The 24,769-nt window shown below is 33.4% G+C and overlaps 2 protein-coding genes and 1 pseudogene across 4 annotated transcripts; 2 read left to right on the top strand and 1 right to left on the bottom strand.

Moving 5' to 3' along the window:
- The first annotated feature begins 1,916 nt into the window (after nt 1-1,916).
- On the top strand, nt 1,917-7,904 carry LOC115950998 (DEAD-box ATP-dependent RNA helicase 58, chloroplastic). Of its 2 annotated transcripts, none has more exons than XM_031068297.1 (10): nt 1,917-2,232; nt 2,322-2,415; nt 3,151-3,264; nt 3,533-3,655; nt 4,095-4,199; nt 4,485-4,643; nt 4,744-4,812; nt 4,890-4,979; nt 5,649-5,789; nt 7,355-7,904. In XM_031068297.1, exons 1-10 carry the CDS (start codon nt 1,991-1,993, stop codon nt 7,616-7,618), a joined length of 1,401 nt encoding a protein of 466 aa, XP_030924157.1. In that variant the 5' UTR covers nt 1,917-1,990; the 3' UTR covers nt 7,619-7,904. The 2 variants fall into 2 exon arrangements, with proteins under 2 accessions (XP_030924157.1, XP_030924158.1); XM_031068298.1 differs by having other exon boundaries at nt 1,945-2,232; nt 3,155-3,264.
- Nucleotides 7,905-11,968: 4,064 nt separating this feature from the next.
- Nucleotides 11,969-20,428, bottom strand: LOC115994502 (glucose-1-phosphate adenylyltransferase large subunit 3, chloroplastic/amyloplastic). Its single transcript, XM_031118673.1, has 15 exons — nt 20,066-20,428; nt 18,944-19,057; nt 18,517-18,690; nt 18,109-18,201; nt 15,869-15,952; nt 15,707-15,762; nt 15,331-15,424; nt 15,111-15,223; nt 14,876-14,948; nt 14,608-14,688; nt 13,853-13,939; nt 13,446-13,550; nt 13,068-13,174; nt 12,894-12,954; nt 11,969-12,323 (listed from the first exon to the last, which is right to left on the bottom strand). Exons 1-15 carry the CDS (start codon nt 20,291-20,293, stop codon nt 12,222-12,224), a joined length of 1,572 nt encoding a protein of 523 aa, XP_030974533.1. The 5' UTR covers nt 20,294-20,428; the 3' UTR covers nt 11,969-12,221.
- On the top strand, nt 15,963-18,100 carry LOC115994503 (annotated as a pseudogene). Its single transcript, XR_004093228.1, has one exon. The product of XR_004093228.1 is annotated as an aldose 1-epimerase pseudogene (transcript).
- Nucleotides 20,429-24,769: the final 4,341 nt, after the last annotated feature.

The following is a 24,769-nucleotide window of genomic DNA, read 5'->3' as shown; positions in this document are numbered from 1 at the left end:
AGATATTTTCCCAAAATCCATAATAGTGTTGACGTGGTGCGGGTCACCAATGAAATGAAGTCATGTGGTGTGAAAAATAAGATGACGTACTATGAGCTTGAACCATGGGCTTTGACACCTTTTTATGTAAATATGGGCTCTTTTGGGCTTTATAAGATATTTTCCCAAAATTTATGATAGTGTTGATGTGGTGCGGATCACCAATGAAATGAAGTTATGTGGTGTGAAAAATTTGTCCTCAACAATTGACATCAGCAATAGTTTGAATGGAATACTAGAGATCTTGGAGCTTTTGTTGTTTTTCCTTGATTTCCTTTTCCACCTTTCTAGAAACCTTCTTGTTCCAATCAGTGAATTGTTTCTTTACATTATTTCTCACATGAGGATAAATTCTCTTTTAACAATAGGAAAATTTTGGGAGCTGAATTGTTTCAACAAACTTTGTCTGAGTTGGAACTCTGTAAACTTAAGGCCAAATGTCAAAAATACAAATGGATGAATTGAAGAGAGGATGAAACTTTTTTTATAGAAATATTGGATAGAGCTTTTGCCTCTATAGAATGGATAAATTCGTATCCACATTATGCTCTTCGGAACTAACCTATTTTAAGGTCTGATCATGGTTCCATTATCTTGGATTTTGAAACATGTTGTAAAGTTACAACAACAACAATTATAAAAATAAAGCTTAGTCCCAGTTTAGGAAAGATAATGAAAATTTTTTCTCACATGTGTGGATTCCACATTTATGGATCCCACTAACTGTGATTGGTGGTTTCATAAAACACTCTTTAATGGGACCCACATATGTGAGAGAGGATTCTCATGAAATCATCTCATAAGATTAATTTTCTCCTGGCTAACGTAATTCCTCTATTATTAACAAGGATTTTATATCACATTTATACATATAGGCTAAATCTTGTTACACATTATTTATTATACACTTTCGTATATTAGTTATAATTGTAAAATTGTGATTTCATGTGTTTCGAAAACAAGATTTCAGTTAACAGGAAAATGAGCAAGTTATTTAGGCTGTGTTTGTTTTGGGTGAAAATCACTTCCGGAAATGCTTTTCCGTAAATGCGAGTGTTTGGTTGGTCCGGAAAATTAATCAATTTCAGTTGACCCAAAAAAATACACTTTGACCACGGAAATTCATTTTCGTTCCTATTTTCACTTCAAATGGTTTCCGGAGAGAGAGAGAGAGAGAGAGAGAGAGAGAGAGAGAGAGAGAGAGAGAGAGAGAGAGAGAGAAGAGGGCAAACCCCAAGCTCCAGTCCAATCCGACAATCGTCGGCGAACCTCGAGCTCCAGTCCAGTCCGGCGATCGTCAGCGAACCCCGAGCTCCAGTCCGACGATCACACACACCAGATCGCATTGGTCTCGCCGATCGCACCAGTCTCGCCGCTCAATCTTGCCTTTGATCTCGCCTTCGCACGATCTCGCCTTCGACCCACCGATCTTCGACCCACTGATCTCTCTCTCTGTGTGATTTTGATTTTTGTTGTTGTTGTGGTGGTGTGGTGGTGGTGTTTTGGTGGTTGTGGCTTTTGATTGCCGGAGTTTGTTGCCGTGGGTTGAATTGCCGTGTGAAAAATTTGGAGAAAAATAGCATTTTCAGAATAGAACCAAACACATGAAAATATTTTCTACAATGATTTTCATAATGCAACCAAATACTTGAAAATATTTTTCTTTCCAAAAAATAGCATTTTCGAAAAATATTTATTTTTCGGAAAATATTTTATGGGAACCAAACACAGCCTTAAACGTAAGAAAAGTGGTATTTAAAAATCAAATAAATGTGAAGAGCATACATTTGACATGATTGGAGGATTCAACGGTAGAGATCCTTTCACTGTTGCGTTTCCATCATACTGCCTCACATACAGACAGTAATATCCTCCTTTCATCATCACCCATCTCAATTTTCTCACTGCTCTGAAAAAACAGACAGACACAACAGTAAAGAAAAACTCATCAATGGCGACTCTTTCATCCACACACATTCTCCCACTTTCACCAATCTCAACCCCCAGAAAACCCATTTCTTCTCGCTTTCTCTTTCGTTCACAAAACCCCAAAACCCTGTCCACCTCCGTCACCTTCACAAACTCCAAACCCAACGCTTCTTCTTCTTCTTCTTCTTCTGTATCCAGCGAACTCAACGCCTCCACTCTCAGAGAAATCTGCCAAGCTCACGTTCCCGAACACGTATTACGCAGGCAATGAATCCATGCTTTCTATGAACTCTGTACAATTCAATTACATATTGGAAATGCTTTTCTTATTGTTGCTACTGTTGTTGTTTCAGGGTGGAGGAGGTTGGATATGTTAGACCAACTGATGTACAAAAGCAAGCACTGCCTCTTCTCTTTTCGGGCCGAGATTGCATTCTTCATGCTCAGGTCAAATCTCAATCTCAATCCTTAGCATTGAAGCTCATTTTGCATTTGATACACAAATTTTCATGCTTTTTTTTTTTTATTTTATTTATTTAAATTTCACAATAAAAAGTGGTAATAGTTACAAAATGTGTGTACGGGACACGCAGCAGGAGTGTGTACGCCAGTTATAATTGTGAATGGAAAACGCAATTTCACCATTTCAAACTTGGATTTTACTAATGTATACAATAGTATATTATTTTTAGAAAATTTTCTCGAGAAATGAAAAAACTGTTAATATTTTTTCAATTTCCGATAAATTTTTTTCCAAAAATGGTTAATTATTGTATGCCTTTAGGACACACATTAGCAAAATCCTTTAAAAAGTTGTGTCCAATGTCCATGACATTGCTCCCCAAACAGGCAGCTACATTTTAGTCTTTTGACTCTTTTTAGATCATACTATAATATTTTTTTTGGTGAGTTTTGAATCATTAAAATTCACATAATCTCGTGTATACATCATGCGGCCGGAGGGAAAAAAAAAAACAGAATAGAATGAAAGAGTTTGAATTTTTGTTGATTTCTTCTAATGTTGCCACATAATGGTATTGAATACATCTATAGTTTATCATTCGATTAAAATCATAGGTGGGTAAGATGTGATTTCCCAATATAATGGGTCTAAACAAATGAATGAATGACTGTCTTAATGACTAGGCTAATGTACTGTTTGTCCTTGTTTTGGTCCTCTAGACAGGTTCTGGGAAGACACTGGCATACCTGCTCTTGATCTTTTCTGTCATAAACACTCAAAGATCTACTGTTCAAGCAGTAATAGTAGTGCCTACCCGGGAACTAGGCATGCAAGTAAGAATGTCAATGATGATTTTTCGATTACTTAATCTTTTGTGGAGATTTATTTTAATATTGAAAAAAAAAAATGCAAATTTTTTCCTCAATTATAACTGATCCAATGGTGGTGTTTGGTTCATTAGAATTTTTCCATGAACGAAAAATAACAAAGATAATTTGTATTATACTTTCTATGCATACTATACTTATAATAGTATATGTATATTTATTATTGATAATTTTTTTTTATATAAGGTAATACTGTAGTTTCTTCTTGAACTAGGTTACAAGAGTTGCTCGGATGTTGGCTGCAAGGCCTATGGAACTTGAATTGGAGCAGAAATCTTGCACTGTCATGGCTCTTTTAGATGGAGGAATGTTGAAAAGACACAAGAGTTGGCTAAAGGTGCTGCATGTTCTTGTTATTTTTTTTACAGGTTTTGTCACTTTAATGTTAACCAAATAGAGGCTAGCAATTGAAATGGTGCTGATGGGTAGTTCTGTAAATTTTGTGTTCTGTGTAGAACCTTTTGAAGGAAATTTAACGCCATTTTAATCCTTGTGGTTTGGGAAAATATGAAAAAATTACATAGAATTTATAAAGTTTTCCTCTTCTCCTCCTTTGTGTAGAGTTTATTTTGCACTCATAGCATCTTCCTTTGTATTTCTTCTAAGCCTGAACCAGTTGCATTTTGGTTTGTTTTGAATTTTCATAGCATTGCTTTGATCAATATAGACATTCTTAGTTTTCTATATGCTTATTGACCAGTTACTGATAGTACAGTATATCCAAAAGAAGATTGTGGATATTTGTGGAGTGATATATTCATTACATAAGTTTTCAGGCAGAGCCCCCTACAATCGTGGTGGCAACAATAAAGAGTTTGTGCCAAATGCTTGAGAAGAAAATCTTAAAGCTTGAATCGATGAAAGTGCTGATAGTTGATGAGGTAATTAAATACCATTTATTTATTTACTTCATGTCTACTCTATTAAGAATGTGCAATTCGTTAGTTGAAAAATTTGTAAACAATTGATCATGCTTCCGAATCATCAGATGAGTCTTCCTAGCATGTATGCGACATTAATGGTGTATTTGTAGAGTAATAAAAGTACAAACTTGGCTATTGTATGTGTGTACAGTATTCATTTGCACTTATATTTGGTCATTTCTTAAGGGCCCTTCTGTAATATTCTTTTACACAAAGTGACATTTTATGCTCATTATTTATTAGGTTGATTTCATGTTCAATTCCTCAAAAGAAGTCAGTTCTCTTCGAAAAATTTTGACATCATATTCATCACTCCACAACCGTCAGACCATTTTTGCCAGTGCATCCATCCCCCAGCACAATCGGTTTGTACATGACTGTATACAGCAAAAGTGGACCAAGGTTTGCTGATATAATTCTTGTTTCAATGTTATCTTTTGGGATTTGACATGATTCTGTCACTGGTTTCCTGTGTTTCATTATGATTTCATTTCAATTACAGAGTGACGTGGTTCATGTCCATGTCAATCCAATTCAACCCATGCCGTCATGCCTACATCATAGATTTGTGGTAAGAGATCTTTAGAATATAGAACTTATACTGTTGTGCTTCTCATTTAAAATGTGCTAATTCTGTGTTGCTAACAGATATGTGGCAAGAACAAAAGGCATCAAACCTTGCTATCCTTATTACAGTCTGATGCACCAGAGTCTGGCATTATATTTGTTGGTGAGCAGGTCTGCATCACAGATCCTTCTCTATGTATAAATTTCTTGGAATTCATATAAATCATTAATTTTATCCTTGGAGTATGGTTAGAATTTTTTTTAACCAAGTGTTTTATGTAATTATGTCATTGTCAATGCGTGTGCTGAAAATATTATTTGATGAAGGATATGTACTTGGTGTGGTTATTCTTTGGCCGTTTAATGAGACCATCTCATAGTATTTTTTTGGCATTTCCTCAGTCCGGTAATGATCCATGTCCCAACCACGAAGTAATATACTGGCATAGATGTGTTATTAACGCAGTTGTAGCATGAATAATTAGTATGCTGTGGCTATAAATATCATTTTTTGAACAACACCCCCACCCCCGCGCGGCCCCCCAAAAAAAATTCTATTATCTTATGGATTAAACCATCTCATCTCAACACAACAAAGCCTTGTATCCCTTGACTGGGCTGTGAATCTTTTTTAGCCATTTTCCCCTAGAGCAGGTTTACTTAATCTGTGTGCTTTAAGTGTGAAAAAGATCATGTGCGGTTCAGATTGTTAAATCTAGGAATCTGTGGCATGGTTGTGTTAATATGTATAGGATGTAATCAATATGTACTTTTATTCTTTGAAATAAATGAGAGGGTTTCTTTGGTTATTTAATATCTATATCTTATCTGCTTCTGCAGTCTGAGAAGTCAAAGAAAGCTGGAAATGCTCCACCAACAACTTCGTTAGTTGATTTCTTGAGGACTTCATATGTGGGTTGTTTGGACATCCATCTTCTAGAAGAAGACATGAATTTCAATTCACGAGCAGCATCTCTCTCAGTAAGTGTTATACATTCCGCTGTGGATAAATGTGAGAGATGGTTCATTTTACATTAGAAGTTTAATTTTGGAGGTTGCATGAGTTGGAGTAATGTTTTGGGAATATGGTCATGTGATGATACATTGTCTATTTGTCTTAAGACAATGGAAATAATGGTCAATTTAATCTAGGTTGTCAGATAAGCAATACCCATCTCTGAGTGCATGCCAAGGGAACAAGTGGCACGACTGACATGGGTACTGAGTGTCAGATGCTGCAAACTTCAAACAGGAAGGGCCAAGGGGCATAATGGTTAATCTCAGTTAATATTTTTTTGGATAATTTAATACTGTTACTTGAGAAGAAAAAGACTTGCAAAGCAAAGCATGGAACTCACAAGCTGCCAACACAAGGTCTGCTTACAGATTCTCACTCACGTCACAGCCCACAGGTCACAAACACCTGAGCTAACAAAACCCGACACACGAGACTGAAACTAGAAGAGGACTTTTTGCCAGTCCTTAGCACAGAGAGTGGATACCCCATTTACATCACAACACTTGTTAAGAATAGAGTTACAGAACTCTCTGCTTGCTTCCACTTGAGTCCTTACATCCCATTAAGTCATTAACATAATGTTTGGATTTGGGGAGATGAGAGTGAAAGGGTGTTCGGGTTTCCACTCCCCCTTGTTTGGATATTTATTTTGTAGGAAGGGGGAAAGAATTTAAGGGATTTGAAGGGGTATCTTATCCCTCCAAACCCGTTATTTAAATTCCCCCAAATTGGAGGAATTTCGGGGGGAGGGTTTCTAGTTTAATGATTTTTTATTTACTTTCTATTTTGCCTTAATTTTTAAATATAGAATTCAATAGAGGAATATTTGTCCTTTTCTTTGTACAATTTTCTTTACTCTCTTTTTCACCCTACTACCAAACAAAAGGGGGGGGGGGGTATCTACTTCCCTCTCCTCTTTAATCTTTAAAACCTTTAAACAAGGAGGAGAGGTTCTCACTGCACCCTCCACTACTCTTCCTGCCCCTGCTATCCTCTCCTCTCTCCTCTTCCCTCTCTCCAAACTTTCAAACATAGTGTTAACATTTTGTACAAGGCTCTCCTCTGGCTTGATGTGACCTCCACAGATTCTTGCATTCCTCTGAAGCAAAATATGGTAAATGGTTGCCCTCAAAGCTAATTTGCAGAGAACTACTTCAGGCTTCAATCTTTCAGTCTTTTACCCGATTCTACAATCTCCCGCCATTCCAATTTTGGAATATAAAGAGGATAATACCCATTAATTCCTGGTTGCTTTATTTTATTTTATTTTTATTATTATTATTATTTTTTTGAATTCTTGGGGAGGGATGGTTGGGAGCTTGGTTAAACTTACAACATAGGAGACAGGAGAGAAGGTAGGGGCCATTGGGTTACATGCCCATTGGCCCTTGCTTTTATATGAAGAGAGAAAACAAGTTATTACCATCGTTATTATTACTGTGAATCTGAATTATCTTTTGACTTTGTTTAGAACCATTAGGACACAAAATCAATGATCTGATAGATTTTTTTTTTTGGTTAAATACAGGAAGTAAGACAAGGAGGTAGCTATCTTCTGGTAGCAACAGATATAGCGGCTAGAGGGGTCGACCTGCCAGAAACAACTCATATATACAACTTTGATCTGCCAAGAACTGCAGTAGATTATCTTCATCGAGCAGGAAGAACAGGTAGAAAACCTTTTTCAGACAACAAATGTACTGTTACCAACATTTTAATGTCTGAGGAACGGTTTGTTTTGCAAAGATATGAAAATGAATTGTTGTTTAACTGTGAAGAACTTATTCTATAGAGTTGATGTCTATTTCAGTTTATACAAATAGAGCATCCCCTACCCACCAACCCCCAGAGAAATCCTTTTTTTTTTTTTTTTTACGTTGTTCCAGTCCATTTTATGAGACACGGTATCATCAGCAAGTGAAACCCCAACTGATACTTCAAATGTCCAGTACACCAACAGTCAGTCTTAATAGACTCTCGTCTTATAGTAGATGTGAAGGTTTGTAAATGACAAGTATTTCTTTTAAGGCTTTTGTTAAACGTGTGCCGAGGAATTGCTCGCACTCGTTCAAGAGGAATCAAGCGAGCTTCACAACATTGGGAAGTAGTAAAAACTATTTTACATAATATATATATAGACACACACACATAAGTACCTCTTTGATTGAAACTTGAAAGTTACTTGACTCCCCTAAAAACAGTTGATTGATTGCAATAACAAACTCGACTAGAAGCAATGTACTTCGACGGTCGTTAACCGAATCATTTTCTATAAGAGACTATAATTGAATTTTTCACTTAAAAAAAAAGGATTAAATTTGGAAACGAATAATCTTCATTTAAGTGAATACCATATATATATATATATATATATATATGAATTTTTTGATGGTAAAGAATAATATATCATATGTATGACTTGTCTAAGTATGTTTGGAAAGTAATTTTTTTATTAAGGAAAAGAAAAAAAAGAAGAGAAGAGAGAGAGAGAGAGAATGTTTATAAACTTTTTAGTCAAAAAGTGTCTTGAGACTTTTCCATGGGAACATTAAACAATGTTTAGTGTAAATAAACTCTCTTTGTGACTTTCTCCTGTGGATAGGAGTATAGAACGGGATATGAAATTGTTATGTGTTCATTTTAGATGCGTATCAATATCGTGTCCCTTTAGTGCTCAAAAACCACTAGAGGGAAGACAAACTCTTCTTTAAATTATGTTGACATGTAAATTAATATTAGATGATGAGTTTTTATTAGTTGGGTGGACCATTAAGCATAACATGAAGCGATTTTATGAGAACACAGACTAATTTCTTTAATTTCACATCACTTAAATTTAATTCTTGAGGAAATTAATGTAATAAAAAAAATTCTTGGGGCAAACATGGATGAGCAAGAAGAGGCGTGACTTTTAGATTAGCTTTGTTTTTAAGACAAAACACTTGAAAGAGGAGGAGGTTATAGTTTAGGTGAGGTAACAATGGAGAGTGTTATATATTGGGGTTTTAGATGATAAACATGACTTATAATTTATTTTTTATTTATTGAATATGAGCATTGGATAAAAAATTATTAATGCCTCTTATGAAAGTTACAAATTAATTTCTACGAAATATTTTGTGTTGTAAAATCTTTAGTACAAATTTTTAAACTTTGATTGAGTTATGGAAACCATTTAACCCAAAGTTATAAATGCGTCTTATAAAAGTTATAAATGTATTTATACAAAATATTTTGTGTCGTAAAACCTTAAGAGCTACAAAATTTTAAACTTTGGTTGAGAGTTATTAAACCCATTTAACCTAAAGTTATTAGTGCCTCTTATGAAAGTTACAAATGTATTTATACGAAAAAATTTCTGTTGTAAAACCTTAAGATTAAGAGTTACAAATTATTAAAATTTGGTTGAGAGTTATTAAACCCAATAAACCCGTTTATAGAGATTATCTATGCTTATAATTAATCTAACTTAGTGAACACACTAATGGATGAATAAGAAGTATATGTAGAAAAGCTTTTGTAATTAAGTTGGTATGTAGATTAGTACTGATGGTTGCTGTTCTCTACTATATTTAGGAAGGAAAGAAATGGTAAGTTCAGGAGTGAACTTCTGAGTGGAAAGAGGCTTGTGCTCAAAGATGGACCAACGAAACCCCCCTCCCCCCTTTTATCCCCAAATTGTTTTCTTTATTTCATTTTTATAGTAAATATTTAAGATTTGTTTACCTAAAATTTAATACATCCAAAAAAATTCAAATGATCAACTAACCTATAACTTGTGACACTTCTCTAAAAATATAAATAAATCACATTTAAAAAAAAAAGGATTATTTTTTGGTATTTTGTAAAGCTAAAATCCTTTAACCAAAAAAAACTGTTTTTCTTAATCATTAGAAAATCAAAAGCAAACCAAAATGTAAGAGGCTACGACCCATCACTATTTTATTTTTATTCTAAGATAATTTATTACTCCTATGTGTGTGTATGTGTGCACATATTTTTTTTTTTATCAAAATATTTCATATTACTTCTTTTTTCTCAAAATTTTGTTGGGACAGTAGCAGATTTGAAGAACACTTTTTTTTTTTTTTTGGTGGTATTATTCATCATCATTTCGTTCTTAATTGTGTCAAATGGTTGGTAAGGATTATAAGACCAATAAGGCACCTACCAACTTGTTTGTAAAGTGGTTGTACTTGTTCTAACTCTTTTTGTTTTTACTACAACTACAACATGAATATTATTAAAAACTAGGCTTTGAACAAAAGGAAGAAAATTTTCTAAAGGACTATCTAATTTTGCACATTGAAAAGGAAATTACTGTAAATTAGTATAAAAACAATGAACTATTTTCAAGGTTTAAAAGGATATAGAATTCATTTTAATAAATGATTTATTTAAATTGTATTGTGAAACAATTATTTTATATCTTTTCTTTTGTTTATATTTCATTAATATGGAATGAACACTAATTTTCTTTTTGATCATCTAGTTAGCCTTGAATTTACTTTTTCATTCTTACATTAAAAAAAAAAAAAAAAACGGTTTAAACCGTATTTTTTTTGGTTCTCTCAAAGCAAAAATTTCTTGTTTTGTTCCTGCTTGTGCTGTTCTTAACTTGGTTAGGAAGAAACACTGACTATCCTTTTGTTTGTTTTTAGTCCTTGCCTTTAGCTATCTGTTTTTATGTAAATCATGTGCTTCTTGTACTAATAGTAATGAACCTAATCGGCTAATCCTGTTTGTATAATGAATATTTCACCCTAAAAATCATAATTTTTTCTCTTTCAATTTATGGTATGGATAATTTAGAATTCATAATAAGGGAAAATATGTACATTTCAAAAAATATTTTTACAATTGGAATCCTTTAGTAAATTATGAAATTTTCTCTAACATTTTTAATGGATTTATTATAGTATTCTTCGCACAAGTATATATAAATCATAATTTATAACCAAAAAGAAATCTTCTAAAAATATTCTTCCCATGCATTTGCGTGGGCTTAAAGTTAGTAATGTTGAGATCTTTAAATAAATTGATTCTCAATGCTATGCCATATAAAACTGAAACCCAGATGATCTTATTTTATTAGTAATTAGTAAGTTGCCCATGCAATGCACGAATAATTTTGTGATATTTTATATGATACAATTTTGGAGAATGTTGCACATATATTATAAAGAAAACATAAACTAAATTAGAGTAAAAAAACATATACATTTTGAGATATTAAAAATTAGTTTAATAGCTTCATTGCACATTTGTAACCTTTTCAAGGTAAGATTATTTTTAAAAAAGTCATGAAACCAAAAATAAATGTAAAAGAGTAACAGAACCATGAAAATCAACTAATTTGTGTTATGTTCGCAGATTACATACCATGAAATGAAAGTGTGCCCAACTCTCTCATTGTCTTCCACTCATCGATAGTGTGACAATAAGACATGGTGTAGGCAAATATTTATATGTATGCATGTGTCTTATAGATGATTTAAAACCATGATAGAATATAACTTTACATTATGCACTAATTATTCGCTCTATTTATATACCCAAAATAATAATTATCCAACCAATGTTTAAGCCCCTAATTTAAAAAGAAAAAGTTTAAAAAAATTACTTGTAGGGGTTTCGGTGATTTGATGGTGGTGGGAGGCCAATATAACAGAGGTGACAGCCCCTCAAATTTATAAACATTTTGTCAACCTCAGGTCTTTTATTTTGATAATAGTGAAACAATGTGTTTCATTTAACAATTCACAACATTTTTGTGTTTCTCTATTTCTCCCCTGGGCCTTATTTGATTAGTTATTACAATTAGTCTTTAATATATATATATATATATTGCTTTTGTTTTTAATACTAAAATTGTGGGTATGTTAAAAGACACGAAGAAAAGAGAAATGTGTGGTGAAAGCTTAGACAATTAATGATAGATTAATGAGATAATAGTAAAAATAAGTTAATGTAAACTTTTGGGTAACAGTAAAAAAAAAAACTTAATGAAAAGAAGTAAAAAAAAAAAAAAAGGCTAAATGCAAAATTAGAGCGTCACGTGGCAGGACCTTATGCACTCCTACACGAGGTCTTTGTTTAATAATTTCCAGTTAACTAGCAAAAGTTTCATTTCCAAGTCATCAGTTTCGGAAAACTTCAAAGTATTTAAGCTTCAACATACATTCAAGAAATTAGAATTTACTCTAATTGATATAAAAATTGCTCTCTCCTAAAACAGTTAAGGATTGAGCACATTCACATGATAAACATGCTTTAATCTCATTCGCCTTCATTACATTGATGGTAGTAAACATAATGTCTCATTTTCTTTTTTCTTTTTTTCTTGTTTTCCACCCTGATCAATCCAAAATTGACTTAGACGATAGACTTATTTATTATATCACAAAACCATCTTGGATTACTGTGTTTTTTAATATTACTGTAACACCTGAGCGGATGTAAAACCCTTCAGAAGATCTATCAGCCTCTTGTATACCCTGCAATTCCACATAAAAGTAAACTAAGTGTAGGTTGGACAACTACAAATTAGTTATCATTGGTAAAAGGCTTAACTGGAAAATATCTATGTGCTTATTAATGAGGCTAAGAGGATGAAAAATTGAAATGATTGTTTCATAGTTTATAGAAAATCCTTATTATTCACCGGACAAAGTTTTCTTCAGCGCCAAGTTGGAAGAATCTCCAACCATATACGTGGTAGTTCAGAAGACTATCCATGTATGTTAAATCACAAAATTATTAAATCATTTAAACAAGTTACATAGATTTTTAGTATGTCATGTGACTTAAAGTACACTGTACACGTATGCAGGCTTTTAAGTTGGAGGAACTTTACTTCAAAGTAAATTCTAGCCTTATTTTTAACTTCTGAGCAATTATACAGTATTGTAGATTTTCAATTACTTTATTTTCTATTATGATCATTGCCATCTTTTTATTTTCTAATTCATCAGTTTGGATAGTAACTACAAATTAGGTAAGTTTATCAAAGATTTAGTGCATTGTGAAGTCATCATACTCTATTCTAAAGGTATGAAGAATCCTACCTCCGAGTTTGCAATCACAACATTCTTCCCAATTCTGGCATTTTTGTCGATAATGCATTCTCTGCACAAATTATAAGAAGAGACATTAGAAAGAAGAGAAATGGAAAAAGAATTAGACTATATGTGAGTGCGCACGTGTGCATGTGTGAGTAAAGGGGTTCAAGCTATTTATACTTGATTTTTGTATTTTCTCCTATTCCAACTGGAACAGTTCCCTCAGCTAAAAGTGATGCTGCTTCAGCATCAGTTTCATAGAAGTCAGCTCCAAGCATCACTGTATCCTGCATGCATTGGGCCATAGTAAAAAATGTCTCTCAGAAGCATAAGGAACAGAGACAGAGATTACCAAAATATAGAAATGATATTCTTTTTGCTACAGTAAATCATTTTAAATTTACAGAATCTAGAACTTCTTATAAATAAATTAATTCAGAGTGCTTTAGAACATTTCAAAGATAGCTTCCCACTAGTTGTAAAATTTGTTGTGTAATATTCTATTCTACAATTCTCTGATAACATGCTATCAAGTAATGATGGAAACTACTGTCATACCTTTAAGTGAACATTAGATCTTATTCGGGATCTGATACCAACAACGCTATGCTCTATGAAGCAATTAGTTAAGAAACTTCCATGTGATATGATTGAGTCAACTATCTGAATAAGAATTAGCAGTTGTGTTATACTTCAAGAACTAGAAGCAGGTGAAAGATAAAGCTAGAAACAGAAACTGAAAGAAAAAAGTTATATATGCTTGATTGCCTCAAAACAGTGCCCATTATTTGTAGATTCCTCACTTTGAAGAACATATTGGTTTTTTTACCAATGTCATTTGTGTCTTAATGCAGCTTTAAAAACTTAGCTCATAAAATAGCAAAAACATTGTGAGCAATGCTCAAAGTTATAATTTTCTCAATTTGAAAGCTTTAAGAGCAAATTAAAGGCAACAATTTACTTACCTTGCTACTATCAATTTTTGTTGGTGGTAAGTTTCTTCTTGATGTATACATTGGCTTTGCTGCATCATAAAAACTAAACCTTGGTGGCTGAAAAGTACAAAAAAAGATGCTATGTGACACTTGAAGCATTTTTGTTTAAATATGAGACCATCAATCATGGCTAATTGCAATTAACATGAAAACAATCAGAAGAGTAGTTCTCTTAGAGAATAAGTCATTATAGGTTAGGGAGGGTCATGATAGTACAACCAATTTGAAAATTAGTGTTGAATTTTACTTAGACAAATATATTTCATTGGGTAAAACTTAGTAGAATTCCTTAGGTGTAGTATATAAGGTTCCCCAATTAAATTCAAATGCAAAGTTGCATTGAATTTAATTGTCCTTGAAAAAGATAACATTGTTTGTACTTTTTTAGTCAATGCAACTGTGTTTGAATCTAAATAGGGAACCTAATGTAGAATATCTAAGGAACTGTACCTAAGTTTTACCCTAGTTCTTTACCTCATTTGACAATCAATATGAAAGAAATGAGCGACATAACAAGAATTACATAATCCCCCCCCCCCCCCAATTAAACATGGTTATTGTTGCATATTTTACTGAGTTGAGCAATTAATATCTATTATAGCTTGAAGTAGCAATTTGAAATAATTTGACTTTTGTTCATGTAGACTGCATGTCTCTTTGATTTCTTAAGCATCCTACATGATGAGCCCTAAAAGGCTAGGATAGGAGTGAGATATAGTACTTACGTGCTGAGTGAGGGCAAGGTTTGCTTCAAAGAAGGATCTGATGGTCCCTATGTCTTCCCAATAATCATTGAAAAGATAAGCCTGTGAAAAAAAAAATGCTAAATATTATAAAAAGGAATATCAAGTAGACATTCTGCATGAGGTTCAGAATATTTAGTAGATAATAATTGTTCTCTGCATGTATGTGTGTATGTATGATACACTCCATGGGCCAGCTAGTTCATGGAAAGACAGGTTTTGAGCACTCAAAAAAAGATTATATAAAGACCTTTATGAAGAATTCTCTGGCTGAGGCAGGAATTATCTCTGAACCAAAGTCATTTGCAGTCGGAAATCTCCACCTGACTCCAGAATAATATGGCAATAAGTGTTCCTAAATTTGTGTTTGACATGAAATCTTTTGTGCATGTGAGGGAGAGAGGGGACATTGAGGTGAAACTAGCTTAAGGAGTCACTTCTATCATATAGAATTCATAAATTAATAATTCAATAGAGCTCAATACCTCAAAAGATTCAGAAGAATCTCCTTCTTGAAGACATAGACTCCCATGGAAGCAATGTATGGTTTCTTTTGAGCCTCATCCTTTGAAAGTCCCAAAACTGTTGTATCCACTGCCTGAAGCATATAATGGAGTCAGCATAATACTCAAGTTCCTAATGCCATTTAAAGTTGACATGATATCATAATTTCAATTATTACCATGATTCAGAAAGAGGGATTACCATTGCCTTCAGATCCTTTCCCTTAGGTTTTTCACTGAATGAAAGGATTCTTCCTTTGTTGTCTATCTTCATTAGACCAAAGTCTGAGGCACGACTATCAACAAAGCAGAAAAAATTATCATAATTAAAGGCAAGACATAGTTATTGTGAACTGGGAGAGACATTAAAATGCCAAGTTCTGGGATTAATGGCAGCAACAATAAAAGTTTATGTGAGAAAATATGCAAAACCTGAATAGCTCAATACCTCTGCCTATGCATCTATACTAGCTGAGTGTCATTAATCAGAAAGGACCAACCAGTTTTATGGGGTTATGTGGTCAGCTATACATGTCTAAGTCACCCAACTTGGGAAACTTTGATAAACAATAATATACCTGTCATCCATTGGTATAGAAGAGATGGTGATATCTGCACCACTCTGCCGATGATTCTGAAAATGAAGAGATAATTCATAATGTATAAGAATATATCAACTGAAAGAGTGAAAAAAAAAAAAAAAAAAACACTTTTCAAGTTAACTTCATTCAGTGCCTTACTTGAATGAAGTCCATATAATCCATCCGATATAAGTGATCCCCTGAGAGAATCAGCACATCCTCAATCGCCTTACTTCTTGCATCCTATTGCATAAAATCCATATTAAATATTTCCATACCCTTTAGACGGTCCAGCATCCATGTTTTTTTTTTCATGTATGGTCAGTGAAGTTGGGGAATGAATTTTTTAATTCAAAGTGCAATGTAGACACCAATGTTTCCATCCAATTTCTATTGGTCGTTTAAATGCAGCCTTATATTTAGTTTATATATCTATATATGTGTGTGTGTGTGTATATATATATAAAATGGGACTTAAAAGGTTTCAACCAATATCAACCACACAGGTGATCTCCAGGCATCATTCTAAAAAAAAAATGGTAATCTCCAGGCATCAATGCAAAAGTATTAATGCAACATAAATTTCCATCACAATACAAACGTAAAGAAACTCAAAAGTTATTTAATTAACCAAAACGCTTCTCTCTCTCTCTCTCTCTTTTTATAACCTCCAAAACCTATTTAATTCATTGTCAGTTTCAATCTTCACTTATTAATCTCCTGGACTATTATATATGAACCATTTTCCACTTGGACATTCATCAAAATAGATCTTTGGTCTCTTATAACAAAAAATAAAAGAAAAAAAGAACATATCTTTGGTCTTATCTTGATTAAAAGATGGCCAAGATCTCTGCTCTATTTTGTTTCATTATCCTATTTGCTTTAGGGTTTGTTGATTGTCATAGAGCGCAGGAAAAATTGGGGTACATGAGCTCAAGAATGGAAATATCTCTGCAAAGTTCACTAATTGGGGTGCATCCCTTGTCTCCCTTATTGTTCCCCACAAAAATGGACAAATGGCTGATGTTGTTCTTGGATATGATTCAATTAAGGAATACATCAATAGCTCCTCGCCTTTTGGTGCAATTGTTGGACGGGTTGCTAATAGAATCAAAGGTGCTCAGTTTACTTTAAATGGGAACTTGCATAAACTAGTTGCTAATGAAGGACACAACACAATTCACGGTGGCTCTAGAGGATTCAGTCGTGTTGTTTGGAGAGTGGTCAGGCATCAAAAAGAAGGAAGTCATTCCTACATTCAGTTCTCCTATCGAAGTTTTGATGGCAAGCAAGGATATCCAGGTGATCTTGTTGTCAATGTGATGTGAACTACATGCTCATTGGACATGATACAATGATAGTAACATTGAAAGCCAATGCTCTAAACAAGCCTACACCAGTGAATCTATCACAACAAACTTACTGGAACCTAGGTGGCCACAACAGCGGCAATATCCTGTCTCATAAAATCCAGATATTTGGCTCTCACATCAAGCCTGTTGATCGCCAGCTTATTCCCACTAGAAAAATTATGCCAGTAACTGGAACACCATATGATTTCCGCAAGCCCCACACCATTGGAAGCAGGATCAAGAAGCTGTCTAATGGTTATGATATTAACTATGTGCTTAATGGTGGCAAGGGCAATAAACTGAGGCGCGTAGCAGTGGTGCACCATAAGAAGTCAGGAAGGGTATTGGAGCTGTCAACAACTGCTCCAGGCATGCAATTCTTCACAAGCAACTGGAATAAGGATTTTAAGGGAAAAGGTGGATACATCTATAAACCCCATGCAGGACTATGTTTGGAGACTCAAGGTTTCCCTGATGCAGTGAATCACCCCAATTTCCCTTCACAGATTGTGAGGAAAGGAAAGCCTTACTCGCATTCTATGCTGATTAAGTTTTCAACTACAAGTCCATCTGCTTAATTGTAGATGACTAAAACCTTCTACATAATTTGTTTTTAGCTTTCATCTGTCTTCCAATTGTTTCAGTGTATCCTTTGACATCAGAACATTCTTTTTGATGAATAAGAAATTATATTTACTATATTCCAAATACTAATAGAAAGCTGAGACTAACAATGCCCATTATGAAGAGAGGTTATCAGTGAGTCCCTGGGTTGTGGATATTTATGTACCGAATATTGATTCTAGCTAAGAGAGAAAGTTATGAAGTGAGCTTCTTGAATCTGCAAATTGAACCAAAATAAGGAGGACTATCTCATATGTCAAATGAGTCTATCTTCAAAATTGATTCGTCCCTATAGACAACCCAGTATACAATAGCAAATTTTGCAGTAGTAAAGTTGTCCAAATAGCTTAAAATATATATCTTACATGGACGAGCATTTCAAAAATCTTGTCATCCTAATTAAATGTTAATATCAATTACCTCAAAAAGCCAATGGAACTGTCGTACAGCATCTGCTGTGCCCTGAAACCACTTTTTACCTAACTCTCCTGGAGTTTGAGTTGCGGCAAGAACCTGCAATTGAACAAAACAACCTATTAGAGTTTTCTTCCATACCATAGTACTTTTCAAATGTAACCTTGTTCATTCTAAACACCACCGAGCTAGTGTGTGTCCTTACATTTACCATCTTTAGAAACCATTTAACTAGTATTCTAAAGTTGAGATTGAGTTTGAACATAGCACCATTTGTTCTAATACCATGATAAATTATTGTTTATCCCAAAAGCTTGAAGTGTTACAAAATTGTTAATTTAACCATTTAACCATTATTCTAAGACTATGTATGCACATGTAGAGGTAAGCATGATTATCTAGTCTCAAATATACCTCGACAAAACCATCTCCAAAGGTGACTCCACTGCCAAAATTGTAAGCTCGTGCAAGATGCCTGTTAAGTGATGCTGAGTTGAACTGAGTGAGAATGTACACTTTGTTGATCCCACTATTGATGCAGTTGCTCATTGGCACATCAATGAGCCTGTAAGATCCTCCAATTGGAACCTACAATAGGATATAACAAATTAAATGACTAACCAATGTGCCCCACAAGTATGAACTTAAAGGCCTCATGAAATTTAAGAAACATAAACCAAGTGTGTGTATAATATATATTCACTTGCGTACAATATTTCAGTGCACTAGACTTGACATGAAAGTGACTTGTAACACAAGTCAAGCACTTACTGTAGCTTCATAATAATAAGGCCTTGATGGGAAATACATGCATGAAAAATGTGCAAAAATAAAGACTTACAGCAGGTTTGGCACGGCGTTTAGTGAGTGGGAAAAGACGAGTACCGGCACCTCCACCGAGTATGATTGCCACAACCGTCCGTGGGTCCCGCTTTTCCATCTCTAGGTCCCTCAACTGCAATATTGGACCCCACATTGTCGACTGTTATTTTAGATCATATAGTGGACCATATCATATGTGACACTGTGACCCAATAGTTAATTAATAATGTAGATTTATCTCTTGGGTTTATTAGTATACAGTAACACTTTCAAGGCTTACCAAACAACATTGTTGGACATATTAAGATGGCCCATTTATGGAATAAAGTATTTTCTGTGTCTTGGGCCATAGCCTTAAATAAATGTCTGGACAGCAATGCTGGGCTGAGCTATACAATCATATAGAAAATCTATTCCAAAAATGATTCTATAGATAGCAAAGAACTGCAATTATTGATTACAAATTCAATCCTGGGCCCAAAGTTCTTTCTTTTTTCGTTTTCCTTCAGAAATAAACAGTTCGCAGGTTGTGGATTCTAACTGGATCATAGTGGATCATGGGCTTGGGTTTAGTCAAACTCAAGCAAATATCAAGCCCAAACTCTTTTTCAGCGCAGGCCTGCAGCTGAACAGAGTTGGGGCTGATATGTCATGAACATTGGCCTGGTGCATCACCACATAACACCCCCATAATTCAAACTCTGAGAGCCACTAGTTGAATATACTCACAGATAATGCAAACGTTCAAAATTTTGAAAAACTACACAGGCTCTATTATTTTTTTTTGAAAAGGACTACACAGGCTCTATTGAATACAAAAGGAACTATATGTACATTTGACAAACTTCTTAGATTTCTCAATTCAATTCAATTCAATTACATGATTGTATTGATCAATATGGCACAAACACTGGTATCTTCTCCAATGAAAAATAAATTCAACCACAACATCCATTGTTAATGTAATTACATGGTTGAATTTAAAGTAAAACACTTACAAAAATGTACCAAAGTTGTGTGATATACCATTTCTACTATTGCAACAAATTAGCTACTCAAAAATGTTATACTTTGCATATTTGTAACTTTGTATGTACCATGAGCTAAAGCACACACTTTGCTGAGTATTCAGATTGCTCACCTTGGACTCCCCAACTATATCAGCAGTAAGAGACATAGAAACATGTCTCCTAACATTCTTATTGCCACCACTTCCTTGCTGAACTTGTTGTGTCAGCTTCAGCTTCTTCCCCATCATTTCTCCATCACAAAACTTCACAAGCCCCCAGTTCCTCCCTGCCAGCCTTGTCGCGCCACGTAACTGTCTGGCGACTGAGAGGGAAATCCGGCCATCGGCAGCCACTGCCATTTTTTCTCCAAGACTCAAGGAGAGAATTGGAATTTTGTTAAATGGTGAGGTCTCATGTGAAGGGCTATAAGGGAGGGGCAAAGCTACTGTTGGAGTTAGATTTGCTTACATGGAATGCATGCTATTGGAGGATTGGGCCACGCTATCCAAAATCAACTGCATCCACCAATTTTCGTTTGTATTCTTGTGGCCCCTTAGAGCAAGTTGTGTAGATACATATTTGTCCTCACACTTTGTGTGAAATTACGGATCAAGGAATATTCTATAAGTGCTGCCTCCAGATTTTTGGTCCTGAGAGCATTCCCATTAAGGATGCTAAAAGTGGTATATGCTAAATTTTACCATCAACACGCAAAAAGTGGTATATGCTAAATTTTACCATCAACACGCAAAAAAGCCACGGAGGACAGAGGAAGAGAAAGGAAGAGATAGATTGAGAATAAAAAAGAATTGAAAAATAATAAAGAAATAATATTTTAATGAAGTGGTAAAAAAATATAAAACTTTTGATATTGGGTATATTGTAAAGTGGTATGTTAGAATAGATAAAGTATGATTTTGAGATAGTAAGTGCTAAATTTTTTAGAAGTTTTGATGAGAATGCTCTAAGTGTGATAGTATGTGCTAGGATTTCTAGTGTCGGCTTATTATGGGTCAATTTTTTATTTTTATTTTTATTTTTTTTTTTGGGTTAAGTTGCAAATTTTTCCTTGTGTTGGAGGAGAGAATTTGGAAGCTAGAGTTGGAGCTGCAGAAGCTAGAATTTCGCTAGAGCAAAAGTATCCTGCGGATTTTGAGTGAAATGACAACTTGTAAAAATCAGTTATGGTAGAAAGTTTCTTTTGAAACTCGCTTGGACTTTCAATCCAGCGAGTTTGCACTTGGGTAGCTCTCTCACTCTTCTCTTTGGAATTTGGATGTAAAATTGATGGTTTTTTGAGATATAAAAGAGGGATAATTGCATAGAAACAATAAAGAACAAAAGCAACTGAAAACTCTCGAGTTTTGAAACTTACTCAAATGAAACTTAGGCAAGTTTCTGGCAAAACTCTCTATCCAACTGATTTTAGGAAAAAAAAAAAAAAAATTCAATTTCGCTAGAAACTCGTTTAACAGGGCAACTCCCTCGAGCAAAATTGTGAAAACTACTGCTACAACTTCACCTTCCGAACCTCTTATCTCAAATGCAAACACAACTCGACAAAATAATAAATACACGGAAATAATTTGTAAATACAAATATATATATATATATATATATTGAGAATCAGAGTCATCACTAGAAAGATCATAACACATCATTGAGAGCTATACTATTCACTTACTATATAGAAATTTTTTTGGCTACTCAACTTATATAGAAAGCTATTGCTTATTTTTGAATGAAAACTACAGAAGTAGATGAATCATAAAATTTTTGTATGTAACAACATTCACATAGAAGTCATAACTTGTGAATCTTGTCCATTGCATGACCCATCAGTCACTGTACGAATAAAGTGACTTTTTTTTGGGGGTTTAAATAATAAAGTAACAAATGCCCCCATTGATTTAAATGACAACGCATTGCAGTTACCATTTTGGCATGCACTTTCTGAATTATGAGTGTTCCAGAACTAAATAACACAATCACATTTATCTCAACTAGTAAGTTACCTGAGCGATGCACGAATAATATTGTAATATTTTATGTAAGATAGTTTTTGAGAATGTTATATCTTATATATGCATTATAGCATAATTGTTATAGAACTTTATTAGTAATATGTTCATCATAAAAAACAACAATTATAGATTGCACACACATATCCGTTATAATTATTCAATTGAAATTAAAAAAATAAAAGATAAAATACTATTTTGGTCTCTAAACTTTACTAAAAGTTTGTTTTTCGTCCCTAAGCTTTAAAAAGTTCTTTTTTATCCCTAAACTTTGTAAAGAGTTTTTAAAATAGTATAGAGACAAAAATAATGATGAAAAAGAACTTTTTCAATAGTTTAGGGATGAAAAACAAACTTTTAGTAAAATTTAAGAACATAAATAAAACATTTTCAATTGTGGGGCCCAATAATTCATGGACCAGGCCCATTTGCCCTTAGAGAGTCCAAAGGCCCGGGTCGAGGAGAACTGTGGCCCAAGCTCTACAATACAGAGCACAAAACAATTTTGGGAGGCAGCCGAGGACAGTTCAGTCCTCTGCAGATCCTGAATCCCACCGGAATAAAGGGGTAAAACTGGTATAGGGACGAATTTGTAAGGAGATCCAAAATATCTTGGGGAAGTTATCCTTACTACCCTTCCAGATAAGACCCAACACATGACAGAGCCGTACTCTGCAACCTTATCAACCATTCCCAACAATTCCGGGATTAGACTGATGGGACAAATATCAGTCTTGTAAAGATTGACCCTACACGTGGACGAAGGACAATTAACGCAGACGAGTATAAAAGAAGAAGGAAAGTAAATCTAAAGGGAGCCCCATCCCACCTCCGAAAAAGAAAGACTACATGGGGGAGAACCTCTCAACAACACCGGACCTCACTGAAGAAAGTCCGTCGTTGGGTAACCGGGATAAGGCCTCAATGGTCCTCGGATCAACTCCAAGGAGTCCCATCCCATAGGGTGCGACGCCTTAGGGTTTAAATGTTCAAGCCCAACTCCTTTTCCTATAGGAATCCCTCCAAAATCAGGATCGGAATATCGCCCCGCGACCAAACCCAAGCTTTTCAAGTCCACTCTCTACAAATCATATTGTAAGGGATCTTTCGTGTGTGAGCCCAAAAATGTTAATGGGCCGCAAAGGAATCGTGCCCTTACATCAATAATTTAGGGATGAAATATAAACTTTTCAATTGACTATGGAGTGATTTATCTCTACTTTTTTTTTTTCCTTTTTGTATGGTCTTTTGTGATTTATCTTTATTTTCTTTTTCTTTTTCTTTTTGTATGATACTTTACTTTCAAGACTATGGAGTGATTTATCTTTTTCTTTTTTTTTTTCTTTTTCTTTTTGTATGGTACTTTACTTTAAAGAAATCAAGTACTAGGTAAATTTTTTTTCCATTTTTTTTGTTTGTAAATTTTATATTATTAAGTGGATTAAAAATATTTAAGATAGTAATTAGTATTTAGAATTAGAATGTGCACTGTAGAGTGATTTATCTTTATCTTTTCTTTTTTTTCTTTTTATATGGTACTTTACTCTCAAGAAATCAAGTACTGGGTAAATTTTTTTTTTTCTTTTGTAAATTTTATATTATTAAGTGGATTATAAATATTTAAAATAGTAATTAGTATTTAGAGTGTGGACTGTGGAGTAATATTTCTTTATTCTTTTTTTCCTTTTTGTGTGGTACTTTACTTTCAAGAAACAAAGTATTGGGATTTTTTTTTTAATTTTATATTATTAAGTGGATTATAAATATTTAAGATAGTTTTTAGTACTTAGAGTATGGATTGTGGAATGATTTATATTTATCTTTTTTTTTTTTGTACGGTGCTTTACTTTCAAGAAATCAAGTACTGGGTAATTTTTTTTCACTTTTTTTTTCTTTTGTAAATTTTATATTATTAAGTGGACTATAAATATTTAAGATAGGAGCATATTGTAATTATCTCTCAAAAAAAAAAAAAGTATGGATTGTGGATGATTTATCTTTATCTTTTTTTTTTTTTTTTTTTTTTGTATGGTACTTTACTTTCAAGAAATCAAGTATTGGGTAATTTTTTTTTCACTTTTTTTTCTTTTGTAAATTTTATATTATTAAGTGGATTATAAATATTTAAGATGATAATTAGTATTTAAAGTGTGGACTGTAGAGTGATTTATCTTTATCTTTTTTTTATTTTATTTTTGTAAATTTTATATTATTAAGTGAATTATAAATATTTAAGATAGTAATTAGTATTTAGAGTGTGGACTGTGAAGTGATTTATTTTTATCTTTTTTTTTCTTTTTGTATGGTACTTTCTTTCAAGAAATCAAGTACTGGGTAAATTTTTTTTCACTTTTTTTTTTCTTTTGTAAATTTTATATTATTAAATGGATAATAAATATTTAAAATAGTTATTAATATTTAGAGTTTGGACTGTGGAGTGATTTATATCTTTTTCTTTTTGTATGGTACTTTACTTTCAAGAAATCAAGTATTGGGTAATTTTTTTTTTCACTTTTTTTTTTCTTTTGAAAATTTTATATTATTAAGTGGATTATAAATATTTAAGATAATAATTAGTTTTTAGAGTGTGGATACTGAAGTGATTTATCTTTATTTTTTCTTTTTCTTTTTGTATGGTGCTTTACTTTCAAAAAATCAAGTACTGGGTAAATTTTTTTTTTTTTTACTTTTTTTTTCTTTTGTAAATTTTATATTATTAAGTGGATAATAAATATTTAAGGTAGTTATTAGTATTTAGAATTTGGACTATGAAGTGATTTATCTTTTTCTTTTCTTTTTCTTTTTGTATGGTAC

This window comes from Quercus lobata, chromosome 6, assembly GCF_001633185.2.
Source record: "Quercus lobata isolate SW786 chromosome 6, ValleyOak3.0 Primary Assembly, whole genome shotgun sequence".
Taxonomy (NCBI): Eukaryota; Viridiplantae; Streptophyta; class Magnoliopsida; order Fagales; family Fagaceae; genus Quercus; species Quercus lobata.
This window is presented reverse-complemented; position numbering and strand designations above follow the sequence as displayed.